The sequence below is a fragment of the Cyanistes caeruleus genome, chromosome 1 (assembly GCF_971803275.1).
Source record: "Cyanistes caeruleus chromosome 1, bCyaCae1.hap1.1, whole genome shotgun sequence".
In the NCBI taxonomy this organism is placed as follows: domain Eukaryota; kingdom Metazoa; phylum Chordata; class Aves; order Passeriformes; family Paridae; genus Cyanistes; species Cyanistes caeruleus.
In genome coordinates, this window is record NC_141701.1 from 117,509,759 (window position 1) to 117,525,636 (window position 15,878).

Sequence of the window (15,878 nt, forward strand, 5' to 3'; positions counted from 1 at the left end):
GGGGGTCACATGGTGCTGTGTAAGGCGACTGCCCACCATCTTGTCTTGGTCTCAGGAATAACTCCTTAACACTGCCAAGCCACAGGAATATCCCCCTGCCATCTTGTCTTTGCCTTGGGAATAACCACTGTCATTGCTGAGTCACAGGAACATCCCCCTGATATCTCGTCTTTGTCTCAGTGGCCATGCAGAGCTAAGTCAAGGTGGTGAATGCCTTTTGTGTGTAAAGCACCTCTTTTTGTACACTTTTGTTATTAATATTGCTGCTGACATTGTTTCTTATGCCATTTCTGTTTGCTTTCAATAAATCAACTCACGAGTCTCTCCTTTGTCCCTCCCTCACCAGAGGGGAACAGGGGGAAGTTTAATTCCCAGCCAGTGTTAAACCACTACAATAATTCAAACATTTAAAGATGACAAATGCTTCCCATTCCTCCTCAGATAAACTGCATATGAAAACCATCTGCTCTGGTGTGAGGATGCATATTTTCCAGAAAAATGGGCCTTCAAATGCTCATTGTAGATATGCAAAGACTGTGTCTATATACTGCTTTGCTGACATTAGGAAGGACATTTAAAAAATCTTTTCATTTCCCAAATAACAGTCATTCAGTGTCCTAACTCATTTAATCTCCAGCAGCAAGAATTTCTTCAAGGAATTACACAATTGGCTGAATGTAGCCCATTGTTATTTCAGCATTTTTGTATTGCCAAGCAAATAATTATACAAATTTTACAGAGGTTGTTAAACAATTGGCTACTCAGCAGAAACTCATGGAAGGGATATAATTCTAGTATTTCTTTTTATTAGCATTTTACTTAGTGCTTCCGTTCATGAACTGAGGCACTATGCTGCTAGACACTATCCAGACTCAAAGCTGCTAATCAATTAAGAGAACCCATAGTCTGAGTGATTTATTTATGAATACACATAAATGGTTACTATAGATGCACTTCTGGGAAAATATATTTCAAATGAGCACAATCTTAATAATTTATTATATTATTCAATAGTTCACATTATTTTTTTTTTTTGTGCAAAAAGGCACATTTTCTTGATGATTTTACACTGTAATTAATCTATATTGTCCTTGGTTTACTAATTTTGTGTAATCAACAATACTGTTACAATTTCATATATGGTGATTGTTTCCATTTTCAGCAGAATCAGGAAAAGAATACTCTCATGACTTGGGAGTGAATATTTTCAAGCAGTAGAATTGAGAAGTAATTAAGAAAAGTGAAGATCTGATGCAGTCCTTTTACTACCAGGCAGCTTCTAAACAGAAACATTCTATAGCTACTAGCACGTAGTTGCTAGTACTGTGGTTATAGGTTATTTTATATAGAAAATAAGGCTGTTGTGAAATCTTAATTGGAAAAGAATTGAAAATAACTGTACTTGAACACATAACCTTGATGGCAAGTGCTTAGTTGCCATGGAGATTGGCAAAGACTTGCAATATAGATATCTAATCTTCACAAAAATGCACAAGGGTACTGGTTTACAAGAATACCTTCCCTGTAATTTGGAGCAGTTTCATAGACTGTCTATCATAAATTGGCATTTCAAAAAGTCAGAGCTGTGACTGATATGAGACATAGTGATTTAATCTAATTTGTGAAAAACAAGGAATTGCCACATGCAGCAAGGAACTGAAAGCAATTCTGACAAGGCAAAGGCAGAGCTGGCAGGGACTCCCACTCACCTTCAGGAAAATGTTTCATTGAGATTCAGCTCCAAACAGCACTCCAGAGGAAGCTATACTTTTCTAATGAAACTTTAAACTTTTGTAGATACCTTGTGAGTTTCTTTTGCCATTTGACACTCAAACCCAAGGGAGGAAAATAGACCTTTCTTTTGGGCAGAACCCCCATCATAAAAGTCACAATGGTAGGTTTGATTCAGGTGTCCCAGGAGAGTGTCAGTCCCAGCTGGAGCAACTGATAACAGCAGAAAGCACTTTGAGGGAGGAAGGTACCTCAGAGGACGGGCCACTTCTTATATGAAGTATTTGCCATCCAATTTCAAGGGAAACATGACATGAGGGAGACTAAGTCCATGGAGGTAACTCACTGAAACATCTCTAACTGGTTGGCTTCCCTCTAATTAAATAATAATAGACATTGTGAAGAACGACATGATGCGAACTGAATAGAAACTCAGACAATCTGATTCTGGTTTGCTCTCTTTTTACACTGCTGTAAAACTGGACTGACACAATTGCAAGCCAGGCCCCCAGAGTAAACTACACCTAAAAATTATCATTGTGGTTTGTGTGTTGTGCCATAAAGGACAGGTCTGGCTTAGACATATCCTGCTGCAAGTTTATGATCTGGATTTAGATCAGCCTGAGATGCTGAGATCTGAGGTTTCAGTCTGGGCTCAGTAAGCTGTGGTGTTGAGAGTTCTTTAGGCTGTAACTAGTCAGGCAGTAAAATTCATCCAAGAGCTCTGAGACCATGGCTTAAATTTTACCAAGATCAGTATTAACTAAAGCTGTCTCTTGTTGGATGGCCCTTCAGCTGCCAAAATAAAACTGTTTTTTGGCTTTCCACCACAGGCAGTAAACCAGGGTAGTCATTCCTCCTTTGAACATTACATAGTTCAAAGAGTTAGCAGTGAGGCATGCCAAAAAATAACTGAAATAATATCAGCATGTCATTATTTAATGGATTTAACCAAATTAACACTGAACCTAGTCAGTAAATACAGGAAATACTGTTTCATTTCTCTTTCTTTGTGACTGTGCCTTAAATTAGAGCAGCCAGCTGTCTTTAAACATGTGAAAATGAACACACGTGTGGTGGTTTGAAAAAAAAATAAAAATTCTGTGTCTTATTTAAAATGTTTTCTGCTATATCTTTCCACCGTGTCCTGGGAGAAAATTACAATTATTTTTGTTACAGGAGACAAGACACCACTCACATCTCTTGCCCTCCCCCTGGGAAGGGAAGCATATCACAGAATCAATTAGGCTGGAAAAGACCTCTGAGATCATCAAGTCCAGTCTTTGATTGATCATCACCTTTTCAATGAGACCACAGCACTAGGTGCCATGTCCAGTCTTTCCTTAAACACCTCCAGGTACAGTGACTCCACACCTCCCTGGACATTTCATTCCAATGTTTAATTGCCCTTTCTTTGAAGAAATTCCTCCCAATGTCCAACCTGAACTTTCCATCCTTGATAGTAGATACACCTCAGATCCTTTTTAAGAAGTGTGATGAGTAGCCCCTCCTGGGCTGCTGGGGCAACTGACTCTCAAGTCTCCAGACTTCAAATGTAACACCTGGGGCTTCAAATACATTTTTTGCAGTGGCCTTACAGCCTGGCTGCTGACAGGTATGGTAGTGTTGGCAGAGCTTGTCCAACACACCAATATCCACCTTCCTTCCTCCCAGGAGTTTCCTTTCAATACTTACCACAGAATCACAGGATATTCTGATTTGGAAGGACCCACAAGGATCACTGAGTCCAACTCCCAGCCCAGCCCAGGACACCCTAAGGATCAAACCATTTGCTTGAGAGCATTGTCCAAACTCTCCTTGAACTGTCAGGTTTAGTGCTGTGACCGCTTCCCTGGGGAGCTGTTCCAGTTCCCAGCCACCCTCTGGGTGAAGAATCTTTTACTAATATTCAGCCTAAAGCTCCCTTGACAGAACTTCAGGCCATTCCCGGGTCCTGTCACTGGTCAGCAGAGAGATCAGTGCCTACCCTCCTCCCCTTGTGAGGAACCTGTAGACAGCAATGAGGTTTCCCCTCAGTCTCCTCCAGGCTGAACAAACCAAGTGACCTCAGCCGCTCTTCACACAGCTTCTCCTACAGACCCATTGCCAATCTCTGACAATCACAGACAATCTCGGTTGTCCTCCCCTGGACACTCTTTAACAGCTTTGTATCTTTCTTACATTGCGGTGCTCAAAACTGCACACGGTATTTGAAGTGAGGCCACACCACTGCAGAGTCGGCTCCACTTTTATGAGTGACCACCGGGTCACTTTTGCTCTGGAATCCCTGGAAGCCCTAACTCTTGACTCATTCATCACTTTGCAAGCCCAGTGACCCCGTAGCTCTGGCAGGTGGGCTGAGACGGGGCCTGGCCGAGGAGGGACGCCGCCTCTCCTGCTCGCCAGCCCGCCGCGGGTTTCCTTCCCCTCCGCAGCCCAGCAGCCGGACAGACGGCCGGACAGACGGCCGGACAGAGAAGGGCGGGGCCCGGGGCGGCACCTGCCGTGAGGCGGTTGCCGGTAGGGGGCGCTGCCGCCCGCTCGGCCTCAGGGCGCGGCGGCGCCGGGCGGGCCGGGGGCGCGGGGGTGGCGGGGCCGCGCTCACACCGCCCCCGTCGGCGCTGGCCCCGCGCCTCTGCTCGCTCACCCAGCGAACCCCGGCCGCCCCTCCCGCACCGTGCCCCCCTCCGCCTTTGCCGCCCGCCCGCTCCTGAGGGCTTGAACCACCTCCCGAAGGAGGCTGGGAGCGTCCCTGGTCTGAGGAACGGAGCGCCCGACCCGGAGCGGGGAGTTCGATAGGAAAGACGCGAGGTCTAGAGAAGGAGAGGTGCGGGGTTTGCAGGAGAGGTTCGGGGGGGGCGCGGCGGCGGGGAAGGAGGCAGGTTTTCCCCCAGAAGTGAAATAGGGTGTTTTACTTACAACGGGTGTCGTACCTCAGGCAGGTCCCGGCGCAGCGCGATCCGCTCGCTGAGCGCCTCGTTAAAGCCGTGGGTTTCCAGGCCGAGCGGCCGCTCCCCCGCAGCAGCCCCTTGCCCATCTTGCAGGGGAAGGGACAGCGGCTGGGACTCGGGGCCCCCCTCTGCCTTCCCCTCCGGCCGCCTGCCCTGCTGCTTCACCACGCGATAGCCCTTCCTGGCCTTGCTGTGGTTCCTTTTGCCGGTGGGCGACACGACGGCCATGATCAACTCATCCTCCCGCAGGGAGATGAAAGGCGACAGACCATCCAAAGGGTAATACTGCTGGCTCTCCTCCTGGGTTTCCAGCATCTCTTGGGTCTCCACAGAGTCCATCTGATACCCTTCCCGGGCGTTGAACTCCACAGGCTGGAAAGTCCCTTCCTTGCTCTGGTTGCTGGGTGGTGGATTCAGCGTTGTAACCATCAGTAGCAAAAAACCCAGCATCAGAAACAACAAGAGAAACTGCAGCTTACGTGATCCATATCTGCACTTCTTCCTCAAGAACATACTGTTGGTGACAAAATGATACAGATGGTCATGTTAAATATCACTTGGATCTTCCTCAGATTTCAGTCTTCGGGTTGCACAAAAGCCCTGGTTTTCACTGTCTGCCAAGAGGATTTTTTTGCTCCCTTCACATTTCATTGATGCCATTTCATGCTTTCCTCTCTATTTACAGAAAAAAAGAATTATAACATTCCTATTAATATTGTACTTACTGTAGTTAAATGTAGCATGGATCCAGTGAGATAAATTAGATCCGTTATTATACGGAGTCCCAGCTTAGTTAGGAAAGTGCATGCTTTGCTGATTAAAAGAGTAACTAAAGCTTTGATTTCTTTTTCCCCCTTTTAAAATTCTAAGACGAAAGAAATCCCGTTTCTCATAGTTTCTTTCCAGGGTAGATCCTGCTTCTTCAAAGTTTCCAATTGCTTCCTGGACTGAAGCACAGTATCTCTGAAAGCAGATCTGACAGCTCTCCCCCGTTCAGAGGCTTCAAGTTAACTGTGATCAACAGATGAGAAGTAGTCGGTCCCTGACTTTGTTTCACACATAACTACGGCACTCAGTCAGGAAGCACTTTGCCAGACATAATACAGAGCAATGTGTGCGTCTTTCTCTTGGTCCTAATGCCCTCACTGTGCTTGTCCTATCAAATCAGAACTTTGCAAAAGCTGTAAGAGGTGAAATGCAAGAAGCAAAACGTTGCATTAGAAATCAAGGCATGCCACAGATTGCTGTACATTGGAACAGCTATATTAAGCTGAGAATGCACAGAGCAAGAATCAAGAGTTTTATAAACTGAATAAAAGATGGAGAGCACATGTTTTATTTAAGGTTAGATTTATTCATATGATAATGTGTTAGCTGGAATATATTTCATATCCAATAAATATTTACAGCTATACGGATTTTAACAATGACATAAGGGTGCCAAATTATCACCTGGCAGGCTGAAGTTGTCTCCTCATCCATAAATTCGGTATTGCAGGGCAAACAGCACTTCAAGTTTTCCTTAGTCCAGTAATAATATGTATAAAGCCTGAGCTGGAACAACAACCACTGACACTGAGAGAAAATAGCAACTTCTGTGATTAAAAGGAGAGCTCAGTCTCTGAGGTCTGTTTGCTAATACTGCTGGCATGGGTGCTACTGGGCATGGACTGAGGCATTTTTTGCTGTGAGATGAGTGCTTGTCCAATGGGAGAAGGGGTGAGACAATCCACATGCTTCAGCATCACATGCCTCTTGGTCTGGCAGAGATCAGGGATGGATGCAACTCAGGTGTTGCCAACCCTTTTGATGCTGGGGGCGTGAGATGTGCTGTTTTTCGTATCTTGCAATATTTGATGAGCAGAAAGCTCCTGCTTCAGGAGGCATGCTTACTGGAGAACTTCCACACTCAGAGATTTTAAAAAAGCCCTACATTTATAGACATTATAGCTAAAAGAATAGCCTGAAGACAGGCATGCAGTATACTCTAAAGGAAACCAAGGATCTGGGTTTTTTTACCTTCTTTGCTATTACTTCCCTCTAAGATGTTCTATAAGTTCAGACTATGGTTCCTGGTAGACAGCTTCCAAAAAAATTCAAAATGAGAGTACACCTACTTTTCAGATTAAAATGCGCCACAACCTTCAAAAGCAAGGGTGGTATAGAGCACCATAAGATTGCTGAAGGCACATAGTGTCTCACTTCTGTGTGCACTCCCCTAAGCAGCTTATACAGAATGCCTTGAGGGAGTGTGACTGGTCTGCTGTGTCTTGGCACCTTCCCTACATCAGCTGTTCTTTAAAATATACAGAACTGCTTTAATCATATCTTGGGCAGAAGGAAGAATGAGCCAATATTTTGATACTTCACCATTGTGTGTATCTCCCTTTTTAAGCTTAAATTCACAAAAAAGTAACATCCCAATTCACCATCAGCCCTGAGAATATTACTTTTTATTCTGCTTTTCATAGGGAAAAAGAAGTATTGATGATTTCAATTCAATAGGAAAGCAGCACACATTTGCATTAAAAAAATCTGAGCTCGAAAGCACTCATTTAAATTACAATGTTTCAGCCATAGAAAGACAAAATTAAATGGAAATGAAGAGACCTGTCCAAGATGTTCTCCAAAAAGCTTTCACAGGGACTTGCAAAAGGTTCAGTTCCACAAAGTCCCATTATCAGGCATATGGAATAAAATAAAATTAAATTAAAAGAAGAAACTTAAGAGTGGGTGGAATAAATGGGAGAAAGCATTACTTTCTCTTCCCCCTTTTTAACTTTTCTGGGCTATGTGAGTAGTATGATTTAATTTAATTAATATTTTTTCCCTGGCTAGAATATTTTAACAAGATGCTATAACAAGTCTGATCAAGATAATTCTAGCCTGCAGTAGAAATTGCTGTATAGATTCTGTCCTGGTATATTCTGTATTGCTGAGCAAATCCACCTGGGTCACTTGTGCAGCTGAATTTCAGCTACAGATGAAAAGACACCCAATTAACAAATTTACAGCAATCTTAGACACTTTTGGGACAGAGCTGATAGGTAATATTATCACTGAAGCACATGCATATGTAATCCAGCTTTTTAATATATCCTGACCATTTTAACAAAGAAGAAATGAACAATTACAGAAGCTATTTGTTCAGTCTAGTCAATTAAATGTGCAAGTTTAAAACACTGGGTGGCACACTTCCAACAGCCTCTATTACCTCTTTTGCACAACAAGCCTTCCAAAACCATTTCCCATCAAACAGTCTGTTTTTCAATCTTGTCTCTTAAAACAGTGGGTTTCCACTGCCATCATACAAAAGAGATAGTGCCTTTTCAATGGCTGAGCCTCCCTTTCGTATCTGACAGGACATGTCTTGTTTCCTTCAATGCATTTGAAGGACAGCATCACTGTTATGATCTCCCCACATGGCAGTCAAGAATACAACATCCATTGTATTTTTCAATTCACTTCTCAGTAAAGTTCTTGGTTACTCAAAGATGTGCTACAAAGTAGGCCCTTCATTGGGACACAGGTTACTCCTCCTGACTAGCTGTTGAGGATTCCCTTTCCTAGGATGCTTTCCTGCGCATCCTTTGATGGAAGAGGAAGGAGCATTACATGGCCCAGGCTTTCCTGTCAGACACAGAGCCATTGCCTTCATCCTGAGGTCCAGTCTTTTAAGTGCTGCTTCATGCAAGTAGCCCACAAAGAGGCTGCCCACAAAAGGTATTATTGTCTTTGGACTGCTGTTCTACAGCAAGCCCTTGAGCTCCTCAATCCATGGGAAAGGAACGTTGTGCCCAATACACCAGCAATTGTAAAATCACAAAAAGGGCCAGTTTGCAGTGTCAGTATTGGCCAGTGCCAACTTTCCTGCTGGTCAACCCATGCAAGAGCTGATCCTACCAGGCCTGCTCAGGTAGGCCCAATGGTATGAATACCTTCAGCAAATGCAAAGTCAGTTATTGACTTCCTTAAGAAAATACTCACAATCCTTCAATATTGCTAATTTTGCTCATTAATTGCCAAGAGCTGGAACATGGAATCAAATCTAGGGCTTGTTAATTCAAAAGGTATCAGGAAACATGGTTGCCTTTTGCAGAGTCAACCTTTCAGTCATTTTCTGTAGCTGTTTGTACTTACCCTTTCCTCCCCACTTCATTTTGGCTCACATTTTTGTCCAAACCATTCTGCATCACATACTTGTTCAATATTACGTGACATGTTATGTTATCTGTACGTGAAGAAACACCACATACTTTCAGTGTGCAGAGCCCATGCTTGAGTGCCAGGAAAATAACAAAGCAAGAACAAACCCAAGGCTGGATGGAAGAAAGAGCGTGTGGACAGGTCGTTACTGACTCTTTAATAAACATCTTGGATTGATTTACACTCCTATGCCAAAAGCAGATGTGCCACTTGCATTTAAAGACTCAACACATACAGCACTCATGGTTTCATAGCTGCGTGTATTGTATGCCACGGCTCTTTGTGCTTGTAACAATGGCTTTATTTGCACAGATGTGAAGAAAGTGCATGAAAGGAGACTGTTTACACGGTGCACAAGATTTGTGGTGTTTTTGTTACCAAGTAACTTCCCCCTTCTTCCAAGAATATAATAAGAAATATGTATTTTTACATCAGAAGAAGGTATAATTTATTTGCAGGTATTGCAGATGGTTTGTGTGCATGGCATTGTAGCAAATATTGCTCATTCAATGATACTTTCTAAGAGCAAGTGAATAATAAATTAGAACAAGATTCTGTGGAACTTGCTTTTGAAAGCTATAAAAAGCTTGATAAAATCTGTTGATCACTAGCAGGGATTTTGGAACTTGCATCGTGATTTATAAGATGTTTGCCAACCTGTCAGTGAAGGAAATGCATCTGAAATTCCATTTTTACAAGATTTCTACTCGTAAATCATGTCCCATATAAAATGGAGCAAGGAAGCCATGGACTTTTGCACTGCTTTTCAAAAGCAGTTCTGTGTGCATGAAGGTCAGGCACACTGGATGGAAAGTAAAGGTAATATATATCACAGCAGGGACAGCTTCTGAGTTTACTGCACCACAGCCTATGGCTAACTCAGAAATGGTAGTTCTCAGGACGTTAAGGGCAATACTGTGTACTCCATGCCTAAGATCTAGCCTCTAACACAGCCCTAGACAGCTACCAGCTATTTGTGAGGGATGATGACTGTTTATCATCATTAACTCCCATAGGAAAGATACATCCGAAGTGCTGTGGGTAATACACAGGCTATCACTACCTCCTGCCTCTCAATCATCCACTATTAATATCCTCGGGCTGGAGAGGGTTCTGAACCACCCTAAGGTAATCTGAATCCAGTTTTGAACTGGTTGTGACTATTTTAGTGTCAACATTATTCATTAGAATATCATTCTGCATTGACCATAAAATCTAACCCACTGTTAGGGATAGGTGGCTCTAAATTGCAGGTGGAAATAGAAATAAGGTGGTTTACTCTTTCAGAGTGGCTGACCTGGCCTCCTTGGCTTTAAAAAATGAAACAAATGCCATAAAGGAAATTGATCCTTCATGTGGTATTAACACCAGTTGTGTTACAACAAAGATAAATTCAGCCCTATGGATGGAAGGTCATAAGAAGGAATTCTTCATGATGGGTACTCCCCTAGGGATCTCTGCCTGTCAAGTTTCATTTATGGTTGGAAATTTACTTCCATGGAACAAGCCATGAAACCATTTGCAATCAGAAATCTCAAAAAACCTGAATGATACTAAAGGTACCCACAGCAAAACCTTTTTTCCCCACCAAGGACTCTTTAGCTGGTGGGCAGCTTTAACTTCATGTCTGTTCCGTTTCTTTCTGGACATACAAGTGGTACATAAATAGCATGTGTCTCTCAGAGACTCTTAATACAGACAGCATTTAAAACTCCAATATTCATATGCAAAGCCTGTCCCCATAGTAAGTATTTTTAGTTAAAATGGTGTCTAGTAAAGAGAAAAATCTTTAAATGGTTCTGGCATCTCTTCACACATTTAAGCGCTTAGTCATATGCGGTTACGTACAGATTGTTCCTGTTTCAAGGCAGTGGTCATCCACATCACCTAAACTGGAAATTACCATTTTTTATTCCTCCTAAATAGTTACATATTTGTGTGTAGCTGGTATAATAAATGTGCTTCAGTTACCTGCTGAGTATTACATGTTGGATTTATCAGTGAATTTGGCACAGAGTATCATGAGGAGAAGACAACATTTAATGAGGGTGTGAAGAGTGAATGATTTCACTCTTGCTGGGGGCAGTTCAGAGCTGAGGAAAGCACGAGTTAAGTCACTGCAGGTGTGCAGCTTAATGACCTGTAGCTGGGTAGCAAGTGTGCATGAACTGAGAGCACAGAGGGCATGTTTGGGAATGCTATTACAGTGGAGGAGCTGAAGTAAATGGATGGATATGTGAGGTAAGGCTACAGTGTATATTATTTTTTTGTGCTTTCATTTTTAATATGAGGAAAACACAGAGCAAATGAAAGTAAGCTGTATTAATGTAACAGGTGTGTGAGTGGGACCTATGACTTCTCTTTATATTTCTCAAACAAGACTTATATTCTTTAGCTGTTTGGGAGAGGAAAGTGGAAAACAGTCACTTTTGTGAGCCTGTTTCCTTTATTAGTTCTTTTTGTTTCTAAAATACCAATTTTAAAAACACAGTACATTCACAAGAGTTAACACTAAAGTTACGATGCAGTTCAGCTGTGTGTATGTAAAAGTTTACGTTCAAGAATAAAGGCCTAGACTCCTACCCCCTGTTGAAGTTTAGCTCATGGTGGGATGGATATTCTGTAAAATATGGGACCATATGTATTGATGTAGATCTTGAAAATGGTTGTTAGGAATCCAAAACAAACCCTGTGCTTTTCTTTAAATTTGTTTAGAATCATCAGTATTCACATAGAGTAAATAAAGGTTAAATATAAAATAGTATTAAAAAGGAAGCTGAGCTTCATGCCTAAGATGTTCTAAATAAAGTAGTTTTAGCCCAGAGATGGGCATGTGCACTGTCACTGGTATCTGTGGGAGCTGTGTGTGGGCTATGCATTTAAAAGCAGGATTGAATTTAGGGCAAAAGATGGAAAGGAAATACCTGTGTATGTATGTGTATAGAACTTCAGTCTGCGTATATACTATGTGTGTGTGTGTGTGTGTACATATAATAATATAAATATATAAAATAAAATCAACCCCGTCTACTCTCATATATTTCCATGTGTTTTATCCTGCCATCCTGTCCTATGTACTCTGGTTGATTTGTGAGGGTTACTAAAGATAGGAGTAAACCAACTGCTGAAGATACTTCCTTTTTTGCCTTTCCCCCCCCCCTGCAGTAGATAAAACCTCCTATTTTCGTTCCTTTAGCAGTACAGAACTGAATATTAAGTATATGACTTTAATATGTTAATATACTTTTAAAACTTGCTACCTATATATGTTTCTGGTTAACAGTGACACTCTGGGAAGCTGCTCAGTAATGCCTGAAACTTAGCCGTGTTTCCATTTTGTGACCATCACTCTGGATCCGGGTTTGTTTTGGATCAGCTGTTTTCTTGGCCTTAAAATAGGATACCAAACTACCTTGATTAAGGAAACCTGCTAAGGGACATGAGGCCCCTTTGTTTACTGTCTCATGAAAATATCTTCACGTTGGCAAGCCATTAAAAGAATAACAGAGTGGAAGGAAGACGCAAGACAGCTGAGATATCTGGTAATTTACTGCATTCCCTGTGCAAGTCTGTGTTTCCAAAGGAACTGCTCTGGTAGAAAGGAAAGGAGTGTCCTTTCCAAACATAGACTTGGCAGGAGGTGAGGTACAGAGCTACAAAGAACACTCACTACAAGAAAAGTCTCCTCCTGCCTTACAGTTTTCAAGAGTTTTCTGTGTGATTTTTCTGAGCTTTCTTCTTGACAGAAACTTAGGCAAGAAACAGGGATTTTGGAAGCCAAGTTATAAGAACTAGGATTGTTATAGCAACAGGTTAAATCCTTGAAACTTCTGACTTCTTAGCAGCCTAGAAAATGGACAGATGTGATAGAAGATGGAGGCTGTGGTCACCTCTGACTGCCAAGTAAGAGGCAATAGGAGCAATCATGAACAGTTTTATTACTCTGACCACAAGCAAGACAGGTTGTTAATAGTAGTGAGTTAATATTTTAGAAGATATATCTGCAAAAATATCATCCAGGTTGCAAAGGTAATCAAGGCAGGAATTTGTGACTGTCAAGTGCCAGGAAAGCTGCTGTCATTCACCAGACTCTGGACATGCTTTGAGCTGCTCAAGAACATAAACTGTGATATGTTGCAGATTATTCCAGTTTATTTTTTTCTGTGTTTGTGACTGAAGTAAAGGTTTATTTTTCTTCTCTTACTTAATTGCTGCATATGGTACTAGAAAACTGATATGATTAGTGATAGATAACCGAGTGATTAGTGATAGCTAATCATTATAGTGATTTTTCCCTGACTCCTTACTTCTTCATGTTAAGTCTTGAACTGTGGTTTCATTTTGTTTTGGCTTAAAAAAAGCTATTATTGCTGTTATTTTTTTTCTGTTTAGGGAAAAGGCTCTCTAGGCATAGGTAGGGATACTTGGTTTGTGAAAGTGGTTAGCCAATGCAGTCTGAGAAGCCATCTGGGAAGTTAGGGCTCACAGAAATTGAAACAACTAACAGAGCTGTTAAATGAGGAGAAAAGGAGGCAGGCCTACTGTTAGTAATTTGAACAAAGTCTTTGTCCGAGGGTATTGAATGCTTCTCAGAAATCACACTCCTGGCATCTGTACAGTGAGAGACTGAAAATGTGAAGAAGACAATTTTGGTAGGGGAAAGTCCTATTTTTTAAGGGGATACCTGGGGATAGCATCCTTTTCTGAAGACCCCTGTGACTGTAGATTTATGTTATGATAGGTGAACTAGGAACTTGGGCTGTTCTTTTACTAGCACTAACATTTTTGTCATCAGCCTCCATGAATATGTCCATGTGAGTTTTGGGATACTGTTTTGGGATACAGTGATTCAGAGATTCTGCACCAAAAGGAAAATAGAGGGAAGAAATTTTTCAGTAGATGTTAATAAATGGTCCTGTGGATTTCTCAAGACTTTTCCTATGTAAGGAAAGGCAAGATGCAGGGAAAAAGATCATCACTACAATCATCATGGGAGACTTTTAATTGGGGTCAAAGATGGTGAAAATTTGCACTGACACATATGAAACCAAACCCACCAGTTCATGGCCTAGATAAGAGTCAAGACCAGTATCTGGCTGTGAACCTGGTCTGCTGGATCATTTCAATCTATTAAGACTATCACTTCTACCTTACAGTAAATCTGTATCCTCGCCCAGCTTTCTGGGTTATAGAAAGGCTGATCTATAGTCCTGAAGAAGTTGTACACCAAAAGCTGGGAAAGTGGCTTACATTTTAAGAGGAATTCTCCAAACCAGAAGGTAAAGTGAGTGTGTGTGTTCAAGGGGTGCTGTTAGACTTCTGGAAACCATCACTCAGCAGGTATATGAGCAAAAATAACACATCTTTATAGTGGTTTTAATAAAGTGCACTTTATAGCACCTTTCATCTTCAAAGAATGAAACAAATTTATTGTTAGTATAAATCCACAGGGACCAATGAAGATGAAGAAGGGAGTGCAGTTACCCCTTTACTAATCAGGGTCATGATTCCACAGGAGTATTATTTTGTACCATGTCAGTAACTATTACAAAATCTAGGAGGCTGCAGTACGAATTTAGCTGCAAAAGGCAGACTGAATCTTGTGACTGCAGACTTAATGGCCATCATTAAGTATAATATATATGCATAGCTGCAGTACACTTTTCCAAGACTCTGGAAAGATCAGCTGAGTAACTGACTACAGGAGTGTAAAATTTATACCTCATCTCACTAATGACTACTTTTATTCCTACTGCATGCAGTAGGAAATTCTGTAGATCATATTACACACAGAACTGTACCTCATTCTCTTTCTCACCCTCTTCCACAGCATCACTTTCAGTGCATTCATTGACAGTATGGAAGCTGTCAAAGTTCAAATTAAGGAAGTGAAACACTGGACATCATACAGGCATCCAAAAAGAAGCAATACATTTATGCCTGTTAGTAAAGCAGAGGATTTTGGAAATGAGAATACAAGCAATGTGACGTTTCAGCAGGGAATGGAGAACATCTCTTCCATGTTGCCGTAGTAATTTTATGGTGTGGAAAGGGCACAAGGCCAATATGTGAGGCTAGGTCTCTGTTTTCCCCTTGGCTCTACATACTGAGAGTGCAAGCTAATGCATTTTGCTTGGCTCCTGCAAAGAACTTCAAGGATCCCCTCTTTATCTAAGCAAGCTTTGGCAAAATCTGCCTGCATTTTACTTTTATAGTGGGAACTTTACACAGAATTCAGATTACTAATGGCTGGCAAATGAATATGCTGGAATGTCTCAGATATGACTAATCTCTGTTTCACCTCTTTTTATGTTTTATTAAGAGGGGAAAGGGAAAAAAATCTCTCAGAAACACTACCAAAGCAAAGAATAAACTTTACATTAGGTAGTGGCTTACAATACACAGCCCCAAAACCTAATAAGGTGGGTATGAAACTGTCTCATTGCTACCAGTATTTTAATAGTTTGTGGATGGGATTCTTTAAGCAAGACCTCCTTAAATTTGACTAGTATGAATTATTGGTGGAAGAGCTGTTGTCCATGTAAAAGTAGCTGGTTAGTGTGGGACTTCTTGCAAATACTTCACAAAGTTTTTTCTTAATTATAGAATCATGCAGGAAGGGCAGATTTCAGCCTTATCTTTCTGATTACCTTCTTAGAGTTTAATTTTAAAAATGAATGGATGGGCATTCCTAACATGGAAGAAATTATATACCTACATATAAGTAACCCCCTCTACATATTTCTTAAATACTTAAAATGCTTTGAGAATTTAACCTGTTCTGGTAATGTAATGCACCAAGTTTTTTATTGTATGGAAATTAGTCTCTGCAGTCATTTAGGCTCTTTGGTTTCTGTGAAATGATCGTCTGTTCTTGGTGTATAAACATTGCAAGGAGTGGTAGCCAGGAAACACATATTGGTATTAATGGTAACCGCAGAGTAAGCGACCAAGAATTCCTTTGGAAGCTGTACAGACTGCTCTGTTACT

At 41.5% G+C, this 15,878-nt stretch overlaps 1 protein-coding gene and 1 long non-coding RNA gene across 5 annotated transcripts in view; one reads left to right on the plus strand and one right to left on the minus strand.

The window, feature by feature from the left end:
* GALNT15 (polypeptide N-acetylgalactosaminyltransferase 15) overlaps positions 1-6,349 on the minus strand; it is a 30,046-nt gene extending 23,697 nt beyond the window's left edge. The window contains exons 1-2 of one of the 4 annotated variants that reach the window (XM_086852541.1): positions 6,135-6,349; positions 4,651-5,196 (exon numbers count right to left, since the gene is read on the minus strand). In XM_086852541.1, coding sequence (XP_086708667.1) covers positions 4,651-5,196; positions 6,135-6,160 — 572 coding nt within the window. In that variant the 5' untranslated portion in view covers positions 6,161-6,349. Of the gene's footprint in view, positions 1-4,650; positions 5,358-5,407; positions 5,599-6,134 lie in introns of those variants that run through there. The other 3 variants (XM_023919190.2, XM_023919189.2, XM_023919191.2) reach the window with 3 other exon arrangements.
* Positions 6,350-11,025: 4,676 nt separating this feature from the next.
* Positions 11,026-15,878, plus strand: part of LOC111923447 (uncharacterized) — a 59,358-nt gene continuing 54,505 nt past the window's right edge. Inside the window, exon 1 of the long non-coding RNA XR_015276942.1 lies at positions 11,026-11,129. This is a non-coding gene — a long non-coding RNA (uncharacterized LOC111923447). The remainder of the gene's footprint in view (positions 11,130-15,878) is intronic.